At 24.4% G+C, this 22374-nt stretch overlaps 3 protein-coding genes across 3 annotated transcripts; 2 read left to right on the plus strand and 1 right to left on the minus strand.

Annotated features, from left to right (window-relative positions):
* Window positions 1–1541: 1541 nt before the first annotated feature.
* On the plus strand, window positions 1542–4896 carry LOC128953574 (formin-2-like). The gene is made up of 4 exons (XM_054299065.1): window positions 1542–1589; window positions 1774–4030; window positions 4105–4254; window positions 4389–4896. Exons 2-4 carry the CDS (start codon window positions 2088–2090, stop codon window positions 4531–4533), a joined length of 2238 nt encoding a protein of 745 aa, XP_054155040.1. The 5' UTR covers window positions 1542–1589; window positions 1774–2087; the 3' UTR covers window positions 4534–4896.
* Window positions 4897–7211: 2315 nt separating this feature from the next.
* Window positions 7212–10349, plus strand: LOC128953491 (uncharacterized). Its single transcript, XM_054298973.1, has 6 exons — window positions 7212–7385; window positions 7606–7717; window positions 8290–8309; window positions 8591–8702; window positions 9405–9588; window positions 9765–10349. Exons 1-6 carry the CDS (start codon window positions 7212–7214, stop codon window positions 10324–10326), a joined length of 1164 nt encoding a protein of 387 aa, XP_054154948.1. The 3' UTR covers window positions 10327–10349.
* Window positions 10350–10832: 483 nt separating this feature from the next.
* On the minus strand, window positions 10833–12056 carry LOC128953538 (probable protein phosphatase CG10417). Its single transcript, XM_054299026.1, has one exon. It carries the CDS (start codon window positions 12047–12049, stop codon window positions 10982–10984), a length of 1068 nt encoding a protein of 355 aa, XP_054155001.1. The 5' UTR covers window positions 12050–12056; the 3' UTR covers window positions 10833–10981.
* Window positions 12057–22374: the final 10318 nt, after the last annotated feature.

Raw genomic sequence — 22374 nt, forward strand, 5'->3', positions numbered from 1 at the left:
GTGTTGGCAAAGACAAAATCTTTGTATAATACAAAGCGTATATTATACAATGTATAATACAATTTATAATACTATGTAAAATACATGACCAATTTGGTTTACAAAAAAAAAATTTTTTTTAGAGCCACCTATTGCTAAAAGCATTGATATAAGCAAAATAAATTAATGTTTTATAATAAATATATAGATTTAATATTATTATATTTTTATTATTATTGAATTTATTTTATTTTTTATTTTAAATTATTTGATTTTTTAGATAACTTATTATATTAATAATAATGCATTGATTTTCTAGAAATTATATATTTTTACTAAATATTTTAAAGTAATTTGTTTTTTTAAACATACAGTAATATACAGTATATTAGTTTTTAAAAATTTGTATAATACATTGTATTAGTATATTGTATTTTACTGTATGATACAAAATCAAAATTTTAAAAACCTTGTATTTTTCCAACCCTGCTGTATATACAGTACACATATATAATATACAGTATAATTATTATTGACAGTACCGTATGACTCATTTTTTAGTTAAATATTTTTTAATATGAGTCACTATACAGTATATATATGTGTGTTTGTTTGATGGGGAGGGGGCTATACATTGGATGTATGGCTATATACAGTGTATACATACGGTATATACTAGTGTTTAGGTTTAAAACTACATATAATATACAGTATATATGTTTTGTTATGTTTTTTTTGCGTAATTGTAATTTTGTTTGCACTTAATTGACTGTACTGTATGTGTAATACATTGTGTGTAACACACTGTGTATGTTATGTAGACATTCATTCAATTAATATTTTATATAATACAATGTTATCGTAAAAAATATAATGTTATTTAGTGTATAACAACTACAACAACATTGCTGTTAAATATATTATACAAGCAATTGGTTAATAAATTTTCATTAAAATTTATTAATAAATTTAATTATTTTTTTGTTGTGTGTAATATTATCACCAAATAATAATAATAATAATAATATCATAATATTTTTTGTTTGTTAAATAAGTCTCACTAAATAAAAACAATACTCAAAAAAAATAAATAAAATGTTTTATGAAATTAATTATTATATTTAATTGTCTAATTGAATATTGAAATCAAAATTTTTTTTGTTATAATTATTTAAATATTTAATTTAAATAAAAACATGTTATCATATAATTTATATACCAATGACTGATAATAGTAAGTAATAATAATAATAATAACTATTAAAAAATAAATAAAATATAATCTCATATTAAATATCTATTAACTGATTGATTGATTAATAATATAAACTATAATATATATCATATATATTACTATTACATAATAATTAATACACTAAAAAAAATTTGTGTCAATTAATTATTATTAAAGGAAAAAACAAAAAATTTAATTTAATTTAATATTTTGTTTTTTTAAATGTCAATATTGTATAAATTATGTGATTATATATCAATAATATATAAGTGATAATTAGTTTTATTATTTTTTTGTGATTTAATTGTGAAATATATTATAAATAAAATTAAATTTTTATTGAAGACACCCATAAAACTAAACTAAGTTATCAAAAGTAATTACAATTTTTTTATTAAAAAAAATTAAATATGATTTATAATATTTTTGTGTTAAAAATATATATTTTAATTATCATATCATTTAATCGCTTAATTTATAATTATTATTATTATTATTTTAAATAATTATTTTTATTTGAATATTTTATTTAATTTTTTGTTTAAATTTTGTTTTTTTAGTTTTTTTGTTATCAAAAAATAAAAATCCATTGAATGAATGCATGTATTATCCGATTCAATCAATAGTGTAAAAGTGTCGGTCAATCACTACCTCCCCTACCTATCAGTTACCCGATTCTGTGACCTCCGATACCCGATACCATACCCGATACCCATACCATACCTTTCCACACACTTATGAATGGGTTTACTGATGATAATCACCAACTGTTTGTTGTTGTCATCCATCACCAGTTGGTCTAATACTCGACAAACTATTTACTTATATATCGGTACCGATTGTCGTCTACGCTGTCCTTCGTATCTACCAATCGATGACACCGACGACGACGTCCACCAATACTACCGACGGAGGACAAGAACAACAAAAACTAATGGCAGCTCCCGATAAACTTGACGACACGGGCGACGGCGGTGGTGGTTGTGATGGCGGTTCACTTACAGAAGCGACGGCACAGTTAGAACAGTCAGATGCTAAAGATTGTTCTTCTTCGGTCACATTACAGTCACCTCCTCGACCACCACCGCCGCCACCCTTACCAGGGATGACAGTTGCACCGCATCCTACATCGCTAAGTCAAACATCAATACCTCCACCACCACCACTTCCAGGCGCTGGTAATATTCCTCCGCCGCCACCGCTTCCCGGAGCGGGAATACCGCCTCCACCGCCACTTCCTGGTCAAGCAGCAGGCATTCCGCCACCACCTCCAATGCCAGGTATGATGTCTGGTATTCCGCCGCCGCCACCACTTCCCGGATCGGGTATACCGCCTCCACCACCACTTCCCGGAGCGGGAATACCGCCTCCACCACCACTTCCCGGTCTGATGTCGGGACCGCCACCTCCTCCACCATTACCAGGTAGCGGACCACCACCGCCGCCACCATTGCCCGGTGCTAAAGGTTTTGGTCCACCGCCACCGCCTCCACCATTCGGTGGTCCACTACCGCCGCCACCTTTTCCTTCGTCACACTCATCTGGTCCGATGGCAATGCCGGCGCCGCCTGTTGGCGGCTGGAGTCAAATCTACTCACAGGCTCGCAAAGATCCGGTAAACCCGGCGGCACCGATGCGACCGCTATTCTGGAGTCGCATACAAATTCCGGTCACAAATCCAGTCACTACTACTACTACTACTATCGTAACTCCAGTCAACAACAATACACCAATTGCTTCGCCGATTACCAGTCCCGATGATTCAGCCGACAGTAATGTCGATTCGGATGATTCGCAAAGTCATAGTCGGCCGCCGAAACCGAAATACTTGTGGGACAACATCGACGAATCCAAGCATTTCATTGACGACGAATTTGTCGACCTATTCTCCCGTCAAGTAATCGAAAAGAAGTCAAAATCAAAGGACGGATCGGCTAAAGAAGGCGATTCGGCGGCAAAAAAACCGAAAGCCAAAGTTGCCGCCAATATTATCGACTCGAAACGGGCCCACAATGTCGGCATTCTGGTCCGATCGTTGCACTTGAATATCGAAGACATCGAAAATTCGGTCTACAATTTCGACAATTCGGTAATCGATTCGGAAACGTTGGAACAGATTTTCGAAGTTATGGCCACCAAAGAGGAACTGGAATTGATTGACAAACATTTGAAAACAAAACCCGACATTCAGTTGGCCAAAGCCGAAGAATTTCTCTATAGTTTGTCACAAATACACGCTTTTGCCGACAGAGTCCAGGCTATTGTCTACGAGATTAAGTTCGCCGATCATTTGTCGACCATCGAGAGCCGTTTGAACACATTTAAGATACTCTGCGAATCGTTGACTACGATGGCGTCCATCAAAGAGATTTTCGCTATAATACTGACTTTAGGCAACTATATGAACGGCGGTAACCGTGATCGGGGACAAGCGGACGGGTTCGGGCTGGAAATATTGCCCAAATTACGGGACGTTAAGGGCAAAAACAATGCCGTCAGTCTATTGGAGTTTGTTGTACGCAAATATATTGGCCAAACCTATCCGGACATACTGTCCATCGACGAGATCCGATTTCCGTTACCCGAACCATCCGATCTGGAACGAGCTTCGCTGATTGTCTTCGAAGATATCGCTGCCGACATCAAGTCGCTGGAGTCGGAGATGATTGGCTGCGAACGACGAGTGGATAAAGTATTGAAATCGTCGGCCGATAGTCAACACTTGGAACCGTTTCAGTCGCGTATGCGATCGTTCCTCGAGTCGGCCAACAGTCATATCAAAGAGCTTCGCGACAATTGCGACGAATGCAACAAAATGTATGTTTCAATGTTGTTGTCGTAGTTGTTGTTGTTGAAGATAATTATCGGTTATTATTGTTTTGTTTTATTAGTTTCCCGGACACTATGGACTTCTTCCTATACAAACCAAAGAGTAAATCACAGAACGAGTGGCCGAAAGAGTTTTTCGCCCATTGGATGCCATTTTGTCGCGATTTTAAGGATATATTCAAACGTGAGATTCAGCGAACAATTAAACAAAAGTTTGTTTTAGTTTTTTAATTAGTTTTTCAAAACTAATTTTATTAAATCTGTGAATTGATTGATAATTTGTTTGTTTGTTTGTTATTGTCTTCATATCCATCGATGACAACGACGACAATGACTACAACAACAGCATTGAAAAGTCAAAGCAAAAGATCAAAGAGATTACTGAAAACAAACGACTGGAACAACAGAAGACTAAGAGAAGGATAACTACCGGTGGACTCAAAGAGAGATTATTGAAGAAAAACGAGACAACGTCTACAACAAAGACATGAGTTTTTTTTAAAATTTTTAAAACAAAAAATAGTGATTAAATTAAAACAAAACAAAACATAAAGTCATTAGAAATTGTTATTAATTATTATAATTAATACCAAAAAAAATCAATTAGTTTTTTTTGAGTCCCCTCTCACACACACTCATACATAAACTAATCATTTTTTGTACAGTAACTAATAATAATAGGGTGGGGGCACCCCATCCCCCTTACTGCTTAATGGGGCACAGCTAATGATTGGGTGGAGGGGGGTATGAGTGGTTAACCAAGTTTACACTAATCAACTATTTTGTTTGTTTTGTATAAATTAACACTTTATTTAATTTTTTATTAATTTAATTAATTACCTAATTAATAATCATAAATTTTGTTATTTATTTAATATTAACATTATTATTATTTTTTTTTACTTTTAATTTACCCATTGAAATATATTCAAAAAATTTATATTATCTAATAATAATAATATTATTATTATTATTATTAGTAAATATTATCAATATATATACCAATAATTTTTTGATTTCACTAATTTATATCTTATTTATTTATACTTAATATATCTAATTTATCTATCTATCTATAATATTATTTATTACATATTTATGTTTATTAAATAATTATTTATATATATATATAAGTTATGTTAATTTTGTTATTAATTGATTAATTGATTGATGATTATTATATATGTTATTTAATATTGTAATATGAAATTCAAAAAATTGTGATTTAATTATTTAAATATTTTTGTTGTTTTTTTTTGTTATGAAATTACATACCAATTAATTTTTGTGATATTAATTTTTTTTTATATTTTAATAATTTTTACTATAAATTTACATATATTATTGAGAAAATTTTTTTCTGTTATATAAGTCCAATAATTATAATTATACAATATAATTTACCAAGATAATCTAATCATAATGTTTTTTTTTAAAAATTAATTTAAAAATTCTTATAAATTGTTAATTTTAATAACTATATATTAATAATATTAATTTTTTTCGTTTTGTATATTATATTAAATAATAAATTGATTTAATCAAAGTATCTCGGTAATATTTTTTTATTTTATTTTGTAATTTATATTTTTTAATTAAAAGTATTTATCATTATAAAAATTATAATTTTTTATCAGATTTTAGCAAAATTTAAACAATTTGTTAATTTTATACAATTTAAAATATTTGTCATATTATGTAATTAAAAATTAAATATTAGCTAGATGATAATTATTATTTTAATCATGTTCATATTCAAGTTGTAATAATATTATATATATAAATAATTTTTGTTTAGATTTTTTAAAATTTAAGTACTATATTGTAAATAAATTAAATAAAATTTATTGATGATATTAAAAAAAATTGTAGTTAAATATTTTTATGTTAATAAATACAGTTGATATGACATATTTATTAAATTATTATTATTATTTATGAAAATTAGCATTAATTTTATTGTTTAGATATTTTAAAATAAAAATTATTTTCAATAATATTTACTTAAGCTTAACACTTGTTATTATAAATATATTAAATAAATAATAAAAATAATAACAGGTAATATAAAATTATTATTTTTGAAAAATATGTGACAATACAAACACATACACAAACAATATGAATAAATTAAATTTTTAAAAAATTGTTTTTACAAAATATATACAGTATAATATTTAATATATAATTTTATTATAATTTTTTTTATCACATTTAGTACAGTAAAATATTAATAAAATAAAAAAAAATTGAATACTAATTTATAATAACTAAATATTTAGTACTGTATAATACATATACAGTGACTTAATATAATATAATTTTATTATTAGTTACTATAAATAGATAGTAAATAAGGAAATAAATTTAATTTAATCTATTGCTAGTTGTGGTCAATCAAATAAATTTAGAGAGAGAGAGAGAGAGAGAGAGAGAGTAAAAATAAATGTTTTATCAGAAACATACAGATATTCAACAAAATTATATTTATAAAAATAAAAATAAAAGTTTATTATTATTTGTGTGGAAAATTTTGGTTGTTTATTTTTACTATAAATATTTTATATATACTTAAATAATAAACATTAATAACATTAATAGTATTACTAATAAAAATGTTATTTTAAATTAAATATATGTGTTTATCTGGCAATTATTTAATACATTACTGTATAGTATTATGTATACCGATCTACATTATAAATGTGTGTCTCTGTCTATAACTTTAATTAATAGACCATTTATTAAAAAATATATATAAATAATATTATTACTAAATGAAATTTTATTTTTATTTTTTATTTTTTTTGTATAAATATTAAAATAAACAACATTTTAATAAAAAATGTCTAGACTTTAGAATATTCCTGAAAAACAAGTTTTTTATATATATATATATATATTTGACAAAAATATTTATCAAATAATGAAATTTAATATAAAACTTTGACTTTTAATGCATAAATTAATAATTTAAATAAAAAACAAAAGTTGTTATATTGTAAATAATATTGATATAACTGACTAAATAATAAACTATATATATAGATATGATATATTTATAATAAAGTTAAAGTGCATTAATATTTTTTTTTAATTAAAAATTTATAGTCATAATGTTATTGGGTATTATGTATTAATTAATTAATTAATTAATTTTCATATAAAAATGAGTAAATCTAATGGCATTAATAATTGTTGTAATAATGATAATAATAACATCAATAACAGCTGTATTAATGGTATCGCTAACGGGTTGGCCACCAAAAAATCGGTGGACACGACTATTAGACTGAGAGCGGCCACCTATTTGGCGCCCACTATACCGGTCGGCTATTTTGAGGTAAAAACACTTATTTAATAATAATATTAAAACTAATACACTAACCCCCCCAACCAAAAAAACATAATAAACTAATAAAACAAAAAATTTTATTTCTAATTAATACAAAATAATTTTACATATTTTATTATTATTATAACATATTATATTAAATTATTTTTTATTACATAATATTTAATAAAATTAAAATTATTATTATTATTACTAAAAAAATTTTCAGATAATATTGGAGTATTTGAAGCTAAAGATTGGTTATATTGATACCAGTTTGCGGTACGAATCAAATGTCGATAATTTAAATAAGATATTTGCCAACAACGAGATCGATATGGGTTTGAAATTTAATTGATTAATATATTAATTACATAATACATGTGTCAGAAAACACATACATACGGTATATACACATACATACATATATACACATATATACACATACATACACATACATACATATATACACATATATACACATACATACACATACATACATATATACACATACATACATATATACACATATATACACATACATACACATACATACATATATACACATATATACACATACATACACATACATACATATATACACATACATACATATATACACATATATACACATATATACACATATATACACATATATACACATATATACACATATATACACATATATACACATATATACACATATATACACATATATACACATATATACACATATATACACATATATACACATATATACACATACATACATATATACACATACATATATATATATATATATATATATATATATATATATATATATATATATATATACACTGTACAGTAACTGTAGTTTCTTAGAGAGGGGAAGGGCGGAGGAATGTTAGATATTAAAAAAAACAACTACAAGTGCAGGGATTATATCTGACTGTTTCGCAAAAATTATTATTATTGAATACTGGCGCCCACTATACCGGTCGGCTATTTTGAGGTAAAAACACTTATTTAATAATAATATTAAAACTAATACACTAACCCCCCCAACCAAAAAAACATAATAAACTAATAAAACAAAAAATTTTATTTCTAATTAATACAAAATAATTTTACATATTTTATTATTATTATAACATATTATATTAAATTATTTTTTATTACATAATATTTAATAAAATTAAAATTATTATTATTATTACTAAAAAAATTTTCAGATAATATTGGAGTATTTGAAGCTAAAGATTGGTTATATTGATACCAGTTTGCGGTACGAATCAAATGTCGATAATTTAAATAAGATATTTGCCAACAACGAGATCGATATGGGTTTGAAATTTAATTGATTAATATATTAATTACATAATACATGTGTCAGAAAACACATACATACGGTATATACACATACATACATATATACACATATATACACATACATACACATACATACATATATACACATATATACACATACATACACATACATACATATATACACATACATACATATATACACATATATACACATACATACACATACATACATATATACACATATATACACATACATACACATACATACATATATACACATATATACACATATATACACATATATACACATATATACACATATATACACATATATACACATATATACACATATATACACATATATACACATATATACACATATATACACATATATACACATATATACACATATATACACATATATACACATATATACACATATATACACATACATACATATATACACATACATATATATATATATATATATATATATATATATATATATATATATATATATATATATACACTGTACAGTAACTGTAGTTTCTTAGAGAGGGGAAGGGCGGAGGAATGTTAGATATTAAAAAAAACAACTACAAGTGCAGGGATTATATCTGACTGTTTCGCAAAAATTATTATTATTGAATAATAACTACAGTATATAACTATACATACTAAATACACAGTAAATAAGTTGTTTAATACATTAAATAGCCTGGATTAGTGACGCAAATCATCTGAATCTGTTACGTACGGGACAGGTAGCACTGTTGCCGGTAGCCACAGTGCACAGTCATCCAAAATTGCAGCGCAGTCCCGATGACGGCAATGGTAACGATGATGGCAACATTAATACACCCGGATACTATTATGACGTGGTTATACATAAATCGCTCAGGTATGTTAAAAAAAACTATCGATAGAGAGAGAGAGAGAGAGAGAGAGAGAGAGAGAGAGATAACGGTGCAAAATAACTGTAGATATAATATTAATAACTGTATTAAAATTTTTAAGTTAAGCCTATTTTATTGAAATGGACTAATAATAGGATTAATATGTGTTGTTGTTGTTTAGGCCGCGCGTCAGCTGTTTCGGTGACCTCCGCGGCTGCCGCTGGACCTACAATGTTAACCAACCGACCGCTGCCCATCTGCTAACAGTTAATGAACTGAAAAAATTGGGCGTAAATGGCCACTTTTTCGGACACCAACAACAGTCCGGGTCGGATCTACAATCAATACATATGATATTGAATGGCCAGTCGGACGCTACGGCCGTCGATAGTAATTGTTTGCAAATATTTCTCGACCGAAACCCGCAACTTAAGCCCGAACTGTTGGTATTGGTATCAGTTGGTCCATTGGCACCCTATCCGATAGTTGTCAACAATTTGATGCCCCAGAAGCTCCGGGATGAAATTTGCGATGCACTGATTGGTATGCATCGGGACCCGTATTTTGGCAAACGATTGGCCAAATATATGGTCAAACGGTTTGTCCGGATCAGCAAACAAGATATTATTGGCGACGATAATAGCATTACTACTACTAATACTAGTAATAATAATGTTAGTGATTATAATGAACAGTCGTCTAAAGCTAACGGCGCCGAGTTTTATAATGTTAGATATTATTAGTGAGATAATGGGGGTATGGGATGGGGGGCACGGCCTCTATGATAGACTAATTAACTAACCGATTGATAGCTATCAAGTAGTTTAATGGCTAATTAATTACACAAAAAATAATAAATTTCATTACTTATATTATCATTTTTTTTGTAACTTTTTATTACTATAAAATTTATCAAAATATTTAATTTATATAAAAAACAACAAAAATATTTATTATTTCAATTTGATTGCATATGATAAATACAGTACAATAATTTTTGTTTGATAAAATGATAATTATTATTATTATCATAAAAAATATATATACACAAATTAATAAATTATTTTACAATTTCAATGATAAGTTAAAAAATAAAATTAAATGTGATATCATATGGACAACACATGGCTTATACTACAGTACAATATGTATATATAATTTACAATATTATTATTATCATAAATAAAATGATAAAATGAAATTTAGTTTTAATCAGTTTTAAGGACACTTTTTAAAAAAGTTAAAAAATAAATTAGTTTTTTTTACGAGTTTTGTGTGTTAGCTATAAAAAATAAATATACAGTACAGTTAGGTTACAAATATACAGTTGGGTATCAGTTATGGGTAGCCATAAAAAAAACTAACTGCCACACCTCCAATCTACTACTGAGACTACATCTACCTGTCCATTGATGACAATGATAACGATACTGATGGTGACGGTGATGATGATGGCTGTCCATCAAATCTGACAATAATACAGGTCATATTATCGCCGCCAATACCGTGAATCGGTAGCACTGGTGACATACATCGGTAGGTTAATTGTTGGCATATATCGGTTAATTGGTGGCGACCCGATTTCAGACGTTTGTCGACAAATTTGGCCACCTTATTGGTCGATAGTGTATTCCAGATACCGTCGCAGGCAATGACCAGAAAGTCGCCCGATTTTGGTTTGAATTGTTTGACTTTGATCTCTGGCCACGATGTGACCATTTGTTCTTCGGCCAGCAGCAGGCGATTACGTTTGTATTGATGATCGCCGAAAGCACGGGATAGGTTGAGACCGCCATTGATACGGCCGTCGATAATGTGTCCGCCGGCCCGCTCTATACGCTTGCGTTCCGGTCGATCCTCGGGTTTATGATCGGTCGACATTGGCGTAACTTTACCGCTACGCGACAGTACACATCTGGAATCGCCAATGTTGGCCACGTATACGGTATCGGTTTCCCGATTGATCAGCACTACCAGTGCTGTACAGCCGCTACTTACGCCCGGTTTGTCGTTGGGCGACATATTTTCGTTGCCCAGCGCCGACCGTCTCAGTTCAAACAGCTGGTTATGGGCGGTACGGGTCAACAGTAGGGCATCGAAGGCCATGAATACCTGTTCGAGTGACCGATCGATTTCGCCGGCGATAAAACATTTGTTGTCTCTAAGCATTTGGGGCAACCGTTGTCGGGCCAGTAGAGCCACTTCGGGACCATTGTGACCGTCAAATACGGCAAACAGTGACCATTGATCGTCAAAGTCCAGGGCGGCCACATGGGCGTCCTCTTGATAGCGGCGCCAGCCCTGTACCGAACATAGCCCATAGGTTAGACAATTGCCGGCACCGGTAGCCAATTCCGGCTGAGTTATCGCCGATTTTAGATAGATTTTTGATAGCATTTCTTCAATGCGATTATTATTGTAAGCATTTTGCAGGGATTGACTGAATATACGGTTTGAATGAAACATAACTTTTTTTTTTAAATAAAATAAAATATTTTTTCTTCAATGATAAGTATTATTATTATTATTATTAGTAATATTGACTTTTATGTGTAAATTATTAATAATTATTAATGTAGTCGTAGTATATATTATAGTATTTATAAATCACACCATAAAAATTTATGTCAAAATTTTTTTTTTTTTTAAAAGTATTATTTAATTAATCAATCAATATATGGAGTTATTTATGACACAAAAAAATTTATAATAATAATAATTATTATTATTATATTTTTATAGATTGAATGATAATATAAATATTTTTTAAAAAAATATCTATATATATATATGGTTATTAAAATAGTTTTCGATTTTAATTAGGATATTATTATTATTATTATTATTATTAATAAATAATTATTATTATTATAACGACAACAAAATAATTAGGATATTTAATATCAAATATATGTCTATATTGTAGTACAATAGTACACTAAATTGTACTATAAATTGAACTAAATTTTATATTAAATAAAAAAAATATATAGTTATAGTTATAAATATATATATATGATTATTAATGTGACATTTATTTTATTTTTTTTCAATAAAATAATGCCAACAATGCAATTGTGAATAATATGATAATAACTGATAATAACTTATTAATATATAAATATATATTTTTTTTTATTCAGACAAGTGTTTCATTGCTAATATACTGTACTAAATAAATAAAATTAAAACAAAATACAGTATACAAACAGTATATCACTTTTAGAAATCAATGTTAAGATTTTTAGTGCAAACAATAAAACATAAAATATGTTGAGTTTGTTTTACACTATATATATATATCATATATATATCATATATTTGATGTCAAAATTGAGATATAAAAAACTTTTTAACACTTGAATTATATCAAATAATATTATTGAATATTACAATTGAATTGTGAAAACGTTGTGTTATTACTGTATTTATATACCCTTTAATTTTTGTTGTTGTTGTACAGTACAGTTTAATATATTAATGAGTATTAAAATATTTTTTATCGCAACAATAAAATTTATATACTGTATATATATATATAGTTGATATATACAGTAAATTATATGTTAATAATATACTGTATGTAACTTTAGTATGTGATGTTTTTAGCATTTAAAATATTTATGATTGTTTTTTTAAGCAGTGATAGTAATCATTGACAATAGTTATAGAGTTAGAGAGAGAGAGAGAGAGAGAGAGAGAGAGAGAGAGAGAGAGAGAGAGAGAGAGAGAGAGAGAGAGAGAGAGAGAGAGATATGATATAATATAATAAAAAATATTATTATCATATATTACTTCATAGATATGTAGACTTTTTTTTATATATAAATTTATATATTTAACTATTAATTTGTTATCTCACATTGATATGCATTATAATTAATTAATTAAATTTTTTTTATTAAAAAATGTTAACTGCAAAATATGTACCTATTATAAGTTAAAAAGTTAATAACTTTTTTTTATATAAATATTTAATTATTATTATTATTATCAATTATTAATAAATGTTTGATTACAACATTTACAACAATAAAATATAATACAAATGTTTATTTTTATCAAATAATGTTTATTTAAATGGGATGGAAAATAACTCATAAAATGCAATATAAATTTTATATTATATATAAATATATATATACAGTATAGTATAAAATTCATACCCCATTTGATATCCAATAAGAGAGAAAGAGAGTAATAAATTTTAGTGGGTTTGTACTCATAGTGGGTATGGTATGTACGGTATAGATAGACATTTGATAGACCTAATTGAAAGCACAGGTAGTATTTTACTGTATATTTAAAAAACTGTACTTAAATTATTATACATTATATACAGTATAATATTTTTTTTTTGAAATTATTGCGATAGTTATAAAATTTATATATTTATATGTATTTTTTTGGCAAATAAATATTATTTGGCAATGCTAGCTTGAGTACAAATGATAATAATTATTACAATATTTTTTTAATAATTACATACAGAGTTAGGCATATATGCCGCAAAATAGAATAACGCTATATCTCTGTCATTTTCATATTTATTTTTATCAATTATGTATATATTTTTATAAAAATAATTTAAAATTTTTATGATAGTGTTTTTATTTTAATATACCCTCTGTGGAAAAACTGACTACAATATTAGTAAAACTAAGATTATCATGTAAATCTTTAACAAAAATCAACTTAAGTTTATGTTGAATTACAGCAAGCACAAGTCAAATTTTACTAATTAAGTTAATTTTAATTAATTATAATTTTTTAAAAAAATATGAAGATTTATAACGGATAAAAAAATTTAAAATTTTAAAAACTACTCTATTTTTATTTTTACGATTATAAATATTTAATTTTCGATTGAATATTATTCAATACAATTAAAAGAACATAAATTAAAACTTTGGACTAATTAAAAATATTTTAAAGTTATAGAAAATAGGAATTAAATTTAAAATAAATATTAGTTTAAATCAAATATTTGACTAGCAAATTAAATGAAAATTTCAAAAAAAATTCTTTTTAGTATTCTAAATAATATTTTAAATAATAATTATTAAAAAAATAATATAAAGATAAAATAAATTTAAATAATAAAAAAACCATTTTCACAAATAACACAAGTTTATTAATTTGTGTTTTAAAATTTGAAAAATAATCTATTTAAATTATATTTAATGTCATATGTTTATAAAAGTGATTTTTAATAAAATAAATAAAAATTAGATTTTTATGAAACTTAAAAACATATAAAACCATGAATAATGTAAAATGTAAGTTTACAATAATTTAATGAATTTTTTAAAATTTTAAAAATTTATATTATTAAATTAGGTCTGAGAAATTAAGATTTTATTGAAAAAATATTGAAAATTTGATATTTTCATTATTTAATATATAGATGAAAATATGCATATCTTTAAAAATATAAATTTGTACTTTATATTATTTTATTAATTTTTAAAATTATTTTTAACCAAAACTTTAGTCTTTTTCTCACATTATAAAATTTATTTCAGATTTTTAATTCATGTAGTTTTTTTATAATGAATTTTTATATTTTTGCGCCTTATATGCCTAACCCTGTATATATATATCAATATATATAAACTGTATATTTGTTATCTGTTCACGTGTTGAGCACACAATATTTAATATATATATATAATATTACATAAAAAATTATAAATGTTTTTTTTTGCAAACATTACATTTTTTTAATATAAAAAAACATGTAATTGTATTGTAATAGTAATTATGTTAACATAATGTTAGTTAGTTTTTTATTTTTATCAAACATGTAGTACACAAATGTCAAACAACAATTTAATGCCAACTATTTATCACTGATTTATTATTCAATGTATGATAAAATAAAAATAAAATAAAAATTGCAACAAAATATTTAAAATACTATATAATAAATTGTTTTTAATAAAATTCAGTACTAATAATAAGTTTAAAAGTAATTTATGATAATAATAATAATAATAATAATTCTACTATTTTTTAATTTTAATTATTATTTTTAAAAAAAAAAGATTTATATTTAATATGAATTTATAATTTATTAGTTATTTACTGATATTTTCATTAAATGTTTCTGTAAACAGTATTATTAATACTATTATTATTATTATTACTATTACTAATAATATTATTCATGTATTATAAAAATATAATAAATGTTAATAAATTATTTTCACACAAGTTTGCAAATATAATGTTATAATATTTAAATTATACAATATATAAATTTTTATAAATAAAATAATTTTATATGAGTTATAAATTTTATTTTTTTTTCAAATAATATACAAAATTAAATCACAATAATATGTTTGTCTGAATGTAATTGCAATGATAATTACAGTACAGTATATTTATTTTATTTAAAAAAAATTAATTATATTAAATATATAAATTTAATTTACTGAATAGTATTATTGTACAGTAATTATTAATTTACCTAGAACAATTTTGCAATTGTATTTATTTCTACAATTATATTCAATACAAATTATAGGTGGTATACCTGGGATATCTAATAATTATTTTAATCCAAAGTAATTAACAAACAAATAAAATATATAATAATAATAATAATAATAAAATCTAAATTTAGCTGCACTGTTGTTGGGGGGGAAAGGGAGTGAGGGAGGGTAGCTTAAATAAAATATAAATAAATATACATTATATATATACAGTATATATGAATTATTAATATCTGGGAAACAATTTTTCAATAACCGGGAGGTGTTAAATATTTTAATAAAATATTATTAGATTAAGACAATGTTAGATAATGTAATTTTGTATAATAATAATAATAGTAATAATAATAATATTTAATATATATTATATAATAAGTATATATAATTGCAATGTGATGTATATATTATATAATAAGTACAGTATATATATATATATATAGTATAATAGCATAGATTATTAAACTTGTAATAAACTTATAATTTAATTGCACTAACTGTTATTAACATTAATAATTATTTACACAAAAAAATGTTAGACATAATATTAAATAAACATGATTATAAAAACAAAAAAATTATTAAAAAAAAATTGCTAATTTTGTTAATAACCTAAAAATAAATAGATTACAAAAAATGAAATGTTTTAAGTAAATACTGATAACAACAACAAAAAATATTAATAAAAAAAATTTATAAAAATAATTTATGATAATTTTTTTTAATAGAAATTTTTTTTTTTGAATAGTAAACAAAATATAATTTATACACAAAATTATATATAATTAAAAGTAACCAGTTTATTGATTAATTATAGTTAGACTAATAATTAATTAATTAATTAGTAGTAGTAATAATAATAATAATAATAATAATAATAATAAAAAATTAAATTATTTTCACATGTTTGCAATAAAACATTTTGATAGCAGTGATTGAGATAAATAATTTATAGTATTTTTTTCTATACATTGAATTAAATACATTGAGAAAAAAAATACTGTAAATGTCACTACAATGACAGTTATTTTATTCATAAATATTAATAAATATTTTTTTTAGGGTAATTAATATTATAATTATATTATTATTATTATTATTATTATTATATTACTTACTGTATGCTACATTGATATTGTACTATTGATTGAATAAAATTTAATAAATATATGAGGTAGTAGTATTATGGTAATAATTATAAGCTAGCTAAATTAAAAAAAAATTTAAATAAATAACAATAATTAATTGAAATATGTTAATTTTTATTTATTAAAAATTTTAACTAATAATTGTTTTTAATATTATCGAAAAATTAATTTCTAATTTTTAAATATAATTAATAGTCTATTTATTTTATTAATTAATAACTATGACTATAAAACTTTTTGAAATTTAAATTATGTGAAAAATGTCATATAATAAAAATATTTTTTTTCTCTAAATAATAAAATTGCAAATATTTATGTTATTTATTACTGTGTGTATATAATTAAGTAGAAAAATGAATTTTTAAAATTATAATTAATTAATTAATTTTGTTTGTAAATAATTTTGCAGTATATACTGCAATACTCTAATAATAATAATAATATTTAAAAATTATATTAAGTATATATATATATATATATATTACTAATACTGTATAAACAAAAACTAATAATTTAATTCAAGGTGCCATTGTCTGGGCTCAGGTAGTAGTCTAAAAAAAAAGGTTATAAATATTTATTATTAAACAACTAAATACATGTATAATACAGATATAATAAATAAAATTTAAATACAATATTACCGCTAAATTAGTTATACTTGTAGTAGTGGTATAACAAATAATAATCATTATATACCTGTATTATATACAGGTATATTAATTGACAATAATGTATAGGTATAATAATAAAATGAGTTTTAATTTTTTTTTTAAAAATGGTACCGTAAAATCTATTGTATAAGTCGCGACTTATACAACAAAAAAAGTGATCTAGGTTAAAAATATAGACCTGCGACTTATACATGAGGTGCGACTTATATATAAAAAAATCAAAATTAATTTCTATTTATTTAATCAATTTTTTATGACTAAAATCCTTCAAAATCAGAATCAGAGTCAGTATTGAATGCATTCAAAAAATCCAATTCATTTGAAACTCTTTCATTAGTATTGTCATCAGATTCGATGTCTGTCACCTCTTGAGTAACGTCTTGATTGTAATCACAAATACCGGCCTTTTTGAAACCATTTTTGATACAATCAACAGACACTTCGTCCCAACACTTCTTAATCCAACGACAGATCTCACAATAAGAAGCTCTTCTCATTGAACCACTTTTAGTGAATGTATGATAGCCTTCAATCATCCACTTCTCACACTCTTTTCTCAATTTTGATTTGAATGACCGGTTGATAGTTAAGTCTAATGGCTGTAACATTTTAGTTAATCCTTTCGGTATGACCGCCAAAGTCGACAACATATTAGCCTCCGATTTCGAATTTTCGGTGATATGAGCTGTCATTGAGTCAAAAATAAGAATCGATTTTTTATTAAAAAATGAGTTTTTTCTTCGTTTCCAAACTAATGACAACCACTCAATGAATACTTCTTCAGTCATCCAACCGCTTGGGTTTGCTTTCACTATTATTCCTTTAGGAAAATCTTCTTTGGGTATCGTTTTACGTTTAAATATTACCATAGGATCACATTTTCCGCCATCGGCAGTGACACACAACACAACTGTGAAAAAGCTTTTCTCGTTTCCGGTTGATTTTATTTTAACTTCTTTTGCACCAACTGAATCAACTGTGAAATTGCCAATAATATCGAAACTAACCGGTACTTCATCCATATTACCGATGTGTTGGTATTGAACACCATCTCTATTGTTATTCATATAAGCCATAAACTCAGCCATTTTTAGCTCCCAATTTTGTGGTAATTTCTGACCAATACTGGACACAGCTCTGACCGATAACTTGTTTCTCCGCATAAAACTGTTACACCAGCAGTCACTGGCTTTGAAACCCGTAATCGACTTATTGATAGCAATCTCTTTGGCCTTTAACTTAATGTTGACTAATGTTACACGAAATCCTTGTTTTCTTTGATCTAAGACCCAGGTCTTGATTTCTCTCTCGATTTCGGGCCAAAAACACTGCTTTCCTCTTCGGTTTCTTTTGTTTGGATTCATTGCCATAAGTATTGGTTTAATTTTACGCCAATCTCTGATTAATTTCTCATTTATACCGAAATGTCTTTCAGCCCCTCTATTCCCGTCATCGTTCGTCTCCGCAAAAGCAATCACTTCCAACTTCTTCGCTGTTGTGTAAGAATGTCTTACCATTTTGTTTAATGATATCAAACAATAGCTACAATTCAACACACTTTTGATGCATACAAACAATTGACTACATATGACATGAGTTACAGTTTATTAAAAATTTGTGCGACTTATACATGAGGTGCGACTTATACAACAAAATTATTATTTTTTTATCAATAAATTACCTGCGACCTATACACCAGATCGACTTATAATTAAGATTTTACGGTAATAGAAATGGTATTTAATTTTTTTATAAAATGTAATTATTTTGTATCTAAAAATAATAACTATTATTATTATTAAATTATCAATATATAATTTATAAAAAACCAGTTAAGAATGCTAGAAAGCATTTTTAGAAAAAAAACTTGAATAGCACTGAAACCATTAGTTTGTATAATTATAGCGGCTATATAGTAACATATAAAAATTTAAAAGCTGGTCAAATATACATAATTTAAATATTGTTTTATAGTGTATCAAATGACTCGGTATGACAAAATAAATTCAACTTTAGTCATGTAGGGTATAAAATGATTCAGTATGACAAAATAAACAACTACTCATGTGTGGTATCAAATGATTTACTATAACAAACTAAACAACTATAATCATTTTTTGCCGCCATTTTTTGAAAAAATAAAATTATAATTTTGATCTATTATATCTTATTTTTTATGCTCTATACAATTTTAAACGTTAAAAATTTTTACCTAAATTTTTTTACTTTGGCCGCCATTTTCTCTGTTCCCGAAGAGATATTAAAATTTTAATACATATTTTTTATGCCTGTTTTTGATACTTTATTCAAATCTATACTTAAAAAATTTTACCTAAAATTTTTTTATCTTTGGCCGCCATTTTCTCTATGTTCCAGAAGAGATATTAAAATTTTAATACATATTTTTTATGCCTGTTTTTGATACTTTATTCAAATCTATACTTAAAAAATTTTACCTAAAATTTTTTTATCTTTGGCCGCCATTTTCTCTATGTTCCAGAAGAGATATTAAAATTTTAATACATATTTTTTATGCCTGTTTTTGATACTTTATTCAAATCTATACTTAAAAAATTTTACCTAAAATTTTTTTATCTTTGGCCGCCATTTTCTCTATGTTCCAGAAGAGATATTAAAATTTTAATGAAACTTTTCAATACATTATTAGTAGTCCTCTAACTGAATCTGAAGTCAGAATTTCAAAATTCGCAAAAAAATATGCGACACACACACACACAGACTCAAAAAGCCATTATAGATTTCAGTAAATAAAACTTTTCAAGTTTTTTTTGAAAATTGTTTGAATGCATGCTTAGTATGTTTTACAGTTAAAAATTAATTATAATTGAAAATATCATATAAATATCAGTTTTAAAAACATTTTATTTGATATATAATAAATAGTTTTCATATGTTTTCAATAAAAGGCTATTTAAACTTAAAAATAAAACTAAATTTATATTCATATATATATATATATATAATAATAATAATAATAATATATATATACCTATTATATTGTTAGATTAGGGTAAGTTAACTATAAATATTATATGAATATTATATTGTGGGAGTTAATTGATTTTTATTTTTTAAAAAAATGTTTCAATTAGACAAATAACTTATATTTATTATTTAATCAAATAGTATATCAATTATAACATAAATGATAATTATTATACAAAAAAACAATTAATTATCATATAATAAATTGTAATAAATGTGTGCCCGAATATGTAGATTAAATATAGTAGTATAATTAAAAACATGATTATTAAAAAATTATATATTTTTTTAATAACTAAATAAATAGATTATAAAATAAAATTTTTTAGTAAATACTGATTAAAAATATATATATATAATAAAAATAATAAAGTTTATGATAATTTTTTTTAAAAGAAAAAATATACACAAAATTATAATGAAAGTAAAAGTTTATTGATTAATTAAAGTTACACTAATAATTAATTAGTAATAGTAATAATAATAATAATAATAAAAACTAAATTATTTCCACATGTTTGCAATAAAACATTATAACATATCAGTGTAATGTCATAAATAATTTATAGTATTTTTTTCTATACATTGAATTAAATACATTGAATTAAATACATTGAATAAAAATATAAATGTCACTACAATGACAGCTTATTTTATTCATAAATATTAATAAATATTTTTAGTGTACTTAATATTATATTATTATTTTACTTACTGTATACTACATTGATATTACTATTGTTAATAAAATTTAATTAATATCTGAGTAGTAGTAGTAGTAGTAGTAGTAGTAGTAGTAGTAGTATTGTAGTAATAATTATAAGCTAGTTAAATTTAACAATTAGAATAAATAATAGTAATTAATTGAAATATGTTAAGTTTTATTTATTTATTTTTTTTGAAAATATTTATAATTATTTTTATATATTAAAAATTATCTAAAAAATTGTTTATAATATTATCAAACATTTAATTTCTAAATACATTATGTTTTAAAATAATTTCAATTGAAAAAAATAAATAATTTTTAATATAATTATAGTCTATTTATTTTATTAATTCAAAAAATATAAACTATAAAACTTTTTGAAATTTTAATTATGTAGAAAATGCCATATAATAAAAATATATTTTTTTGTTTTTTAAATCATAAAATTGCAAATATTTATGTTATTTATTACTGTGTATATATATAATTAAGTAGAAAAACTAATTTGTAAAATACTAATAATTAATTACATAATTTCCACCTATGTTTACAATAAAACAGTGATAATATCAGTGATTATGATAAATAATTTATAGTATTTCTAAAATATATATATATTTTTATTATCTAATAAAATCTTATAAATATGAGATAATTTGTTTAATCTATATTATTTTTTATTATAATTATTATTTATAGTTTAATTTTATTATTATAAATAGATATCTGAATAAATAGGTAAGATTTTTATTAAATATAT

This window comes from Oppia nitens, unplaced genomic scaffold (assembly GCF_028296485.1).
Source record: "Oppia nitens isolate AA-2021 unplaced genomic scaffold, nextdenovo-longstitch-racon4-pilon3 scaffold22_pilon_pilon_pilon, whole genome shotgun sequence".
Lineage (NCBI taxonomy): Eukaryota > Metazoa > Arthropoda > Arachnida > Sarcoptiformes > Oppiidae > Oppia > Oppia nitens.

Bases quoted from the DNA above. Each gene is read 5' to 3' on its own strand.
- LOC128953538 (XM_054299026.1), bottom strand. From the start codon at position 12,049: ATGTTTCATTCAAACCGTATATTCAGTCAATCCCTGCAAAATGCTTAC.
- LOC128953491 (XM_054298973.1), top strand. From the start codon at position 7,212: ATGAGTAAATCTAATGGCATTAATAATTGTTGTAATAATGATAATAAT. The intron at 8,310-8,590 runs GTTTCGCAAAAA...AAAAATTTTCAG, and splicing joins TGCAGGGATTATATCTGACT to ATAATATTGGAGTATTTGAA. The intron at 8,703-9,404 runs GTTTGAAATTTA...TACATTAAATAG, and splicing joins CAACAACGAGATCGATATGG to CCTGGATTAGTGACGCAAAT.
- LOC128953574 (XM_054299065.1), top strand. From the start codon at position 2,088: ATGACACCGACGACGACGTCCACCAATACTACCGACGGAGGACAAGAA. The intron at 4,031-4,104 runs GTATGTTTCAAT...TTGTTTTATTAG, and splicing joins TGCGACGAATGCAACAAAAT to TTTCCCGGACACTATGGACT. The intron at 4,255-4,388 runs GTTTGTTTTAGT...CTACAACAACAG, and splicing joins CAGCGAACAATTAAACAAAA to CATTGAAAAGTCAAAGCAAA.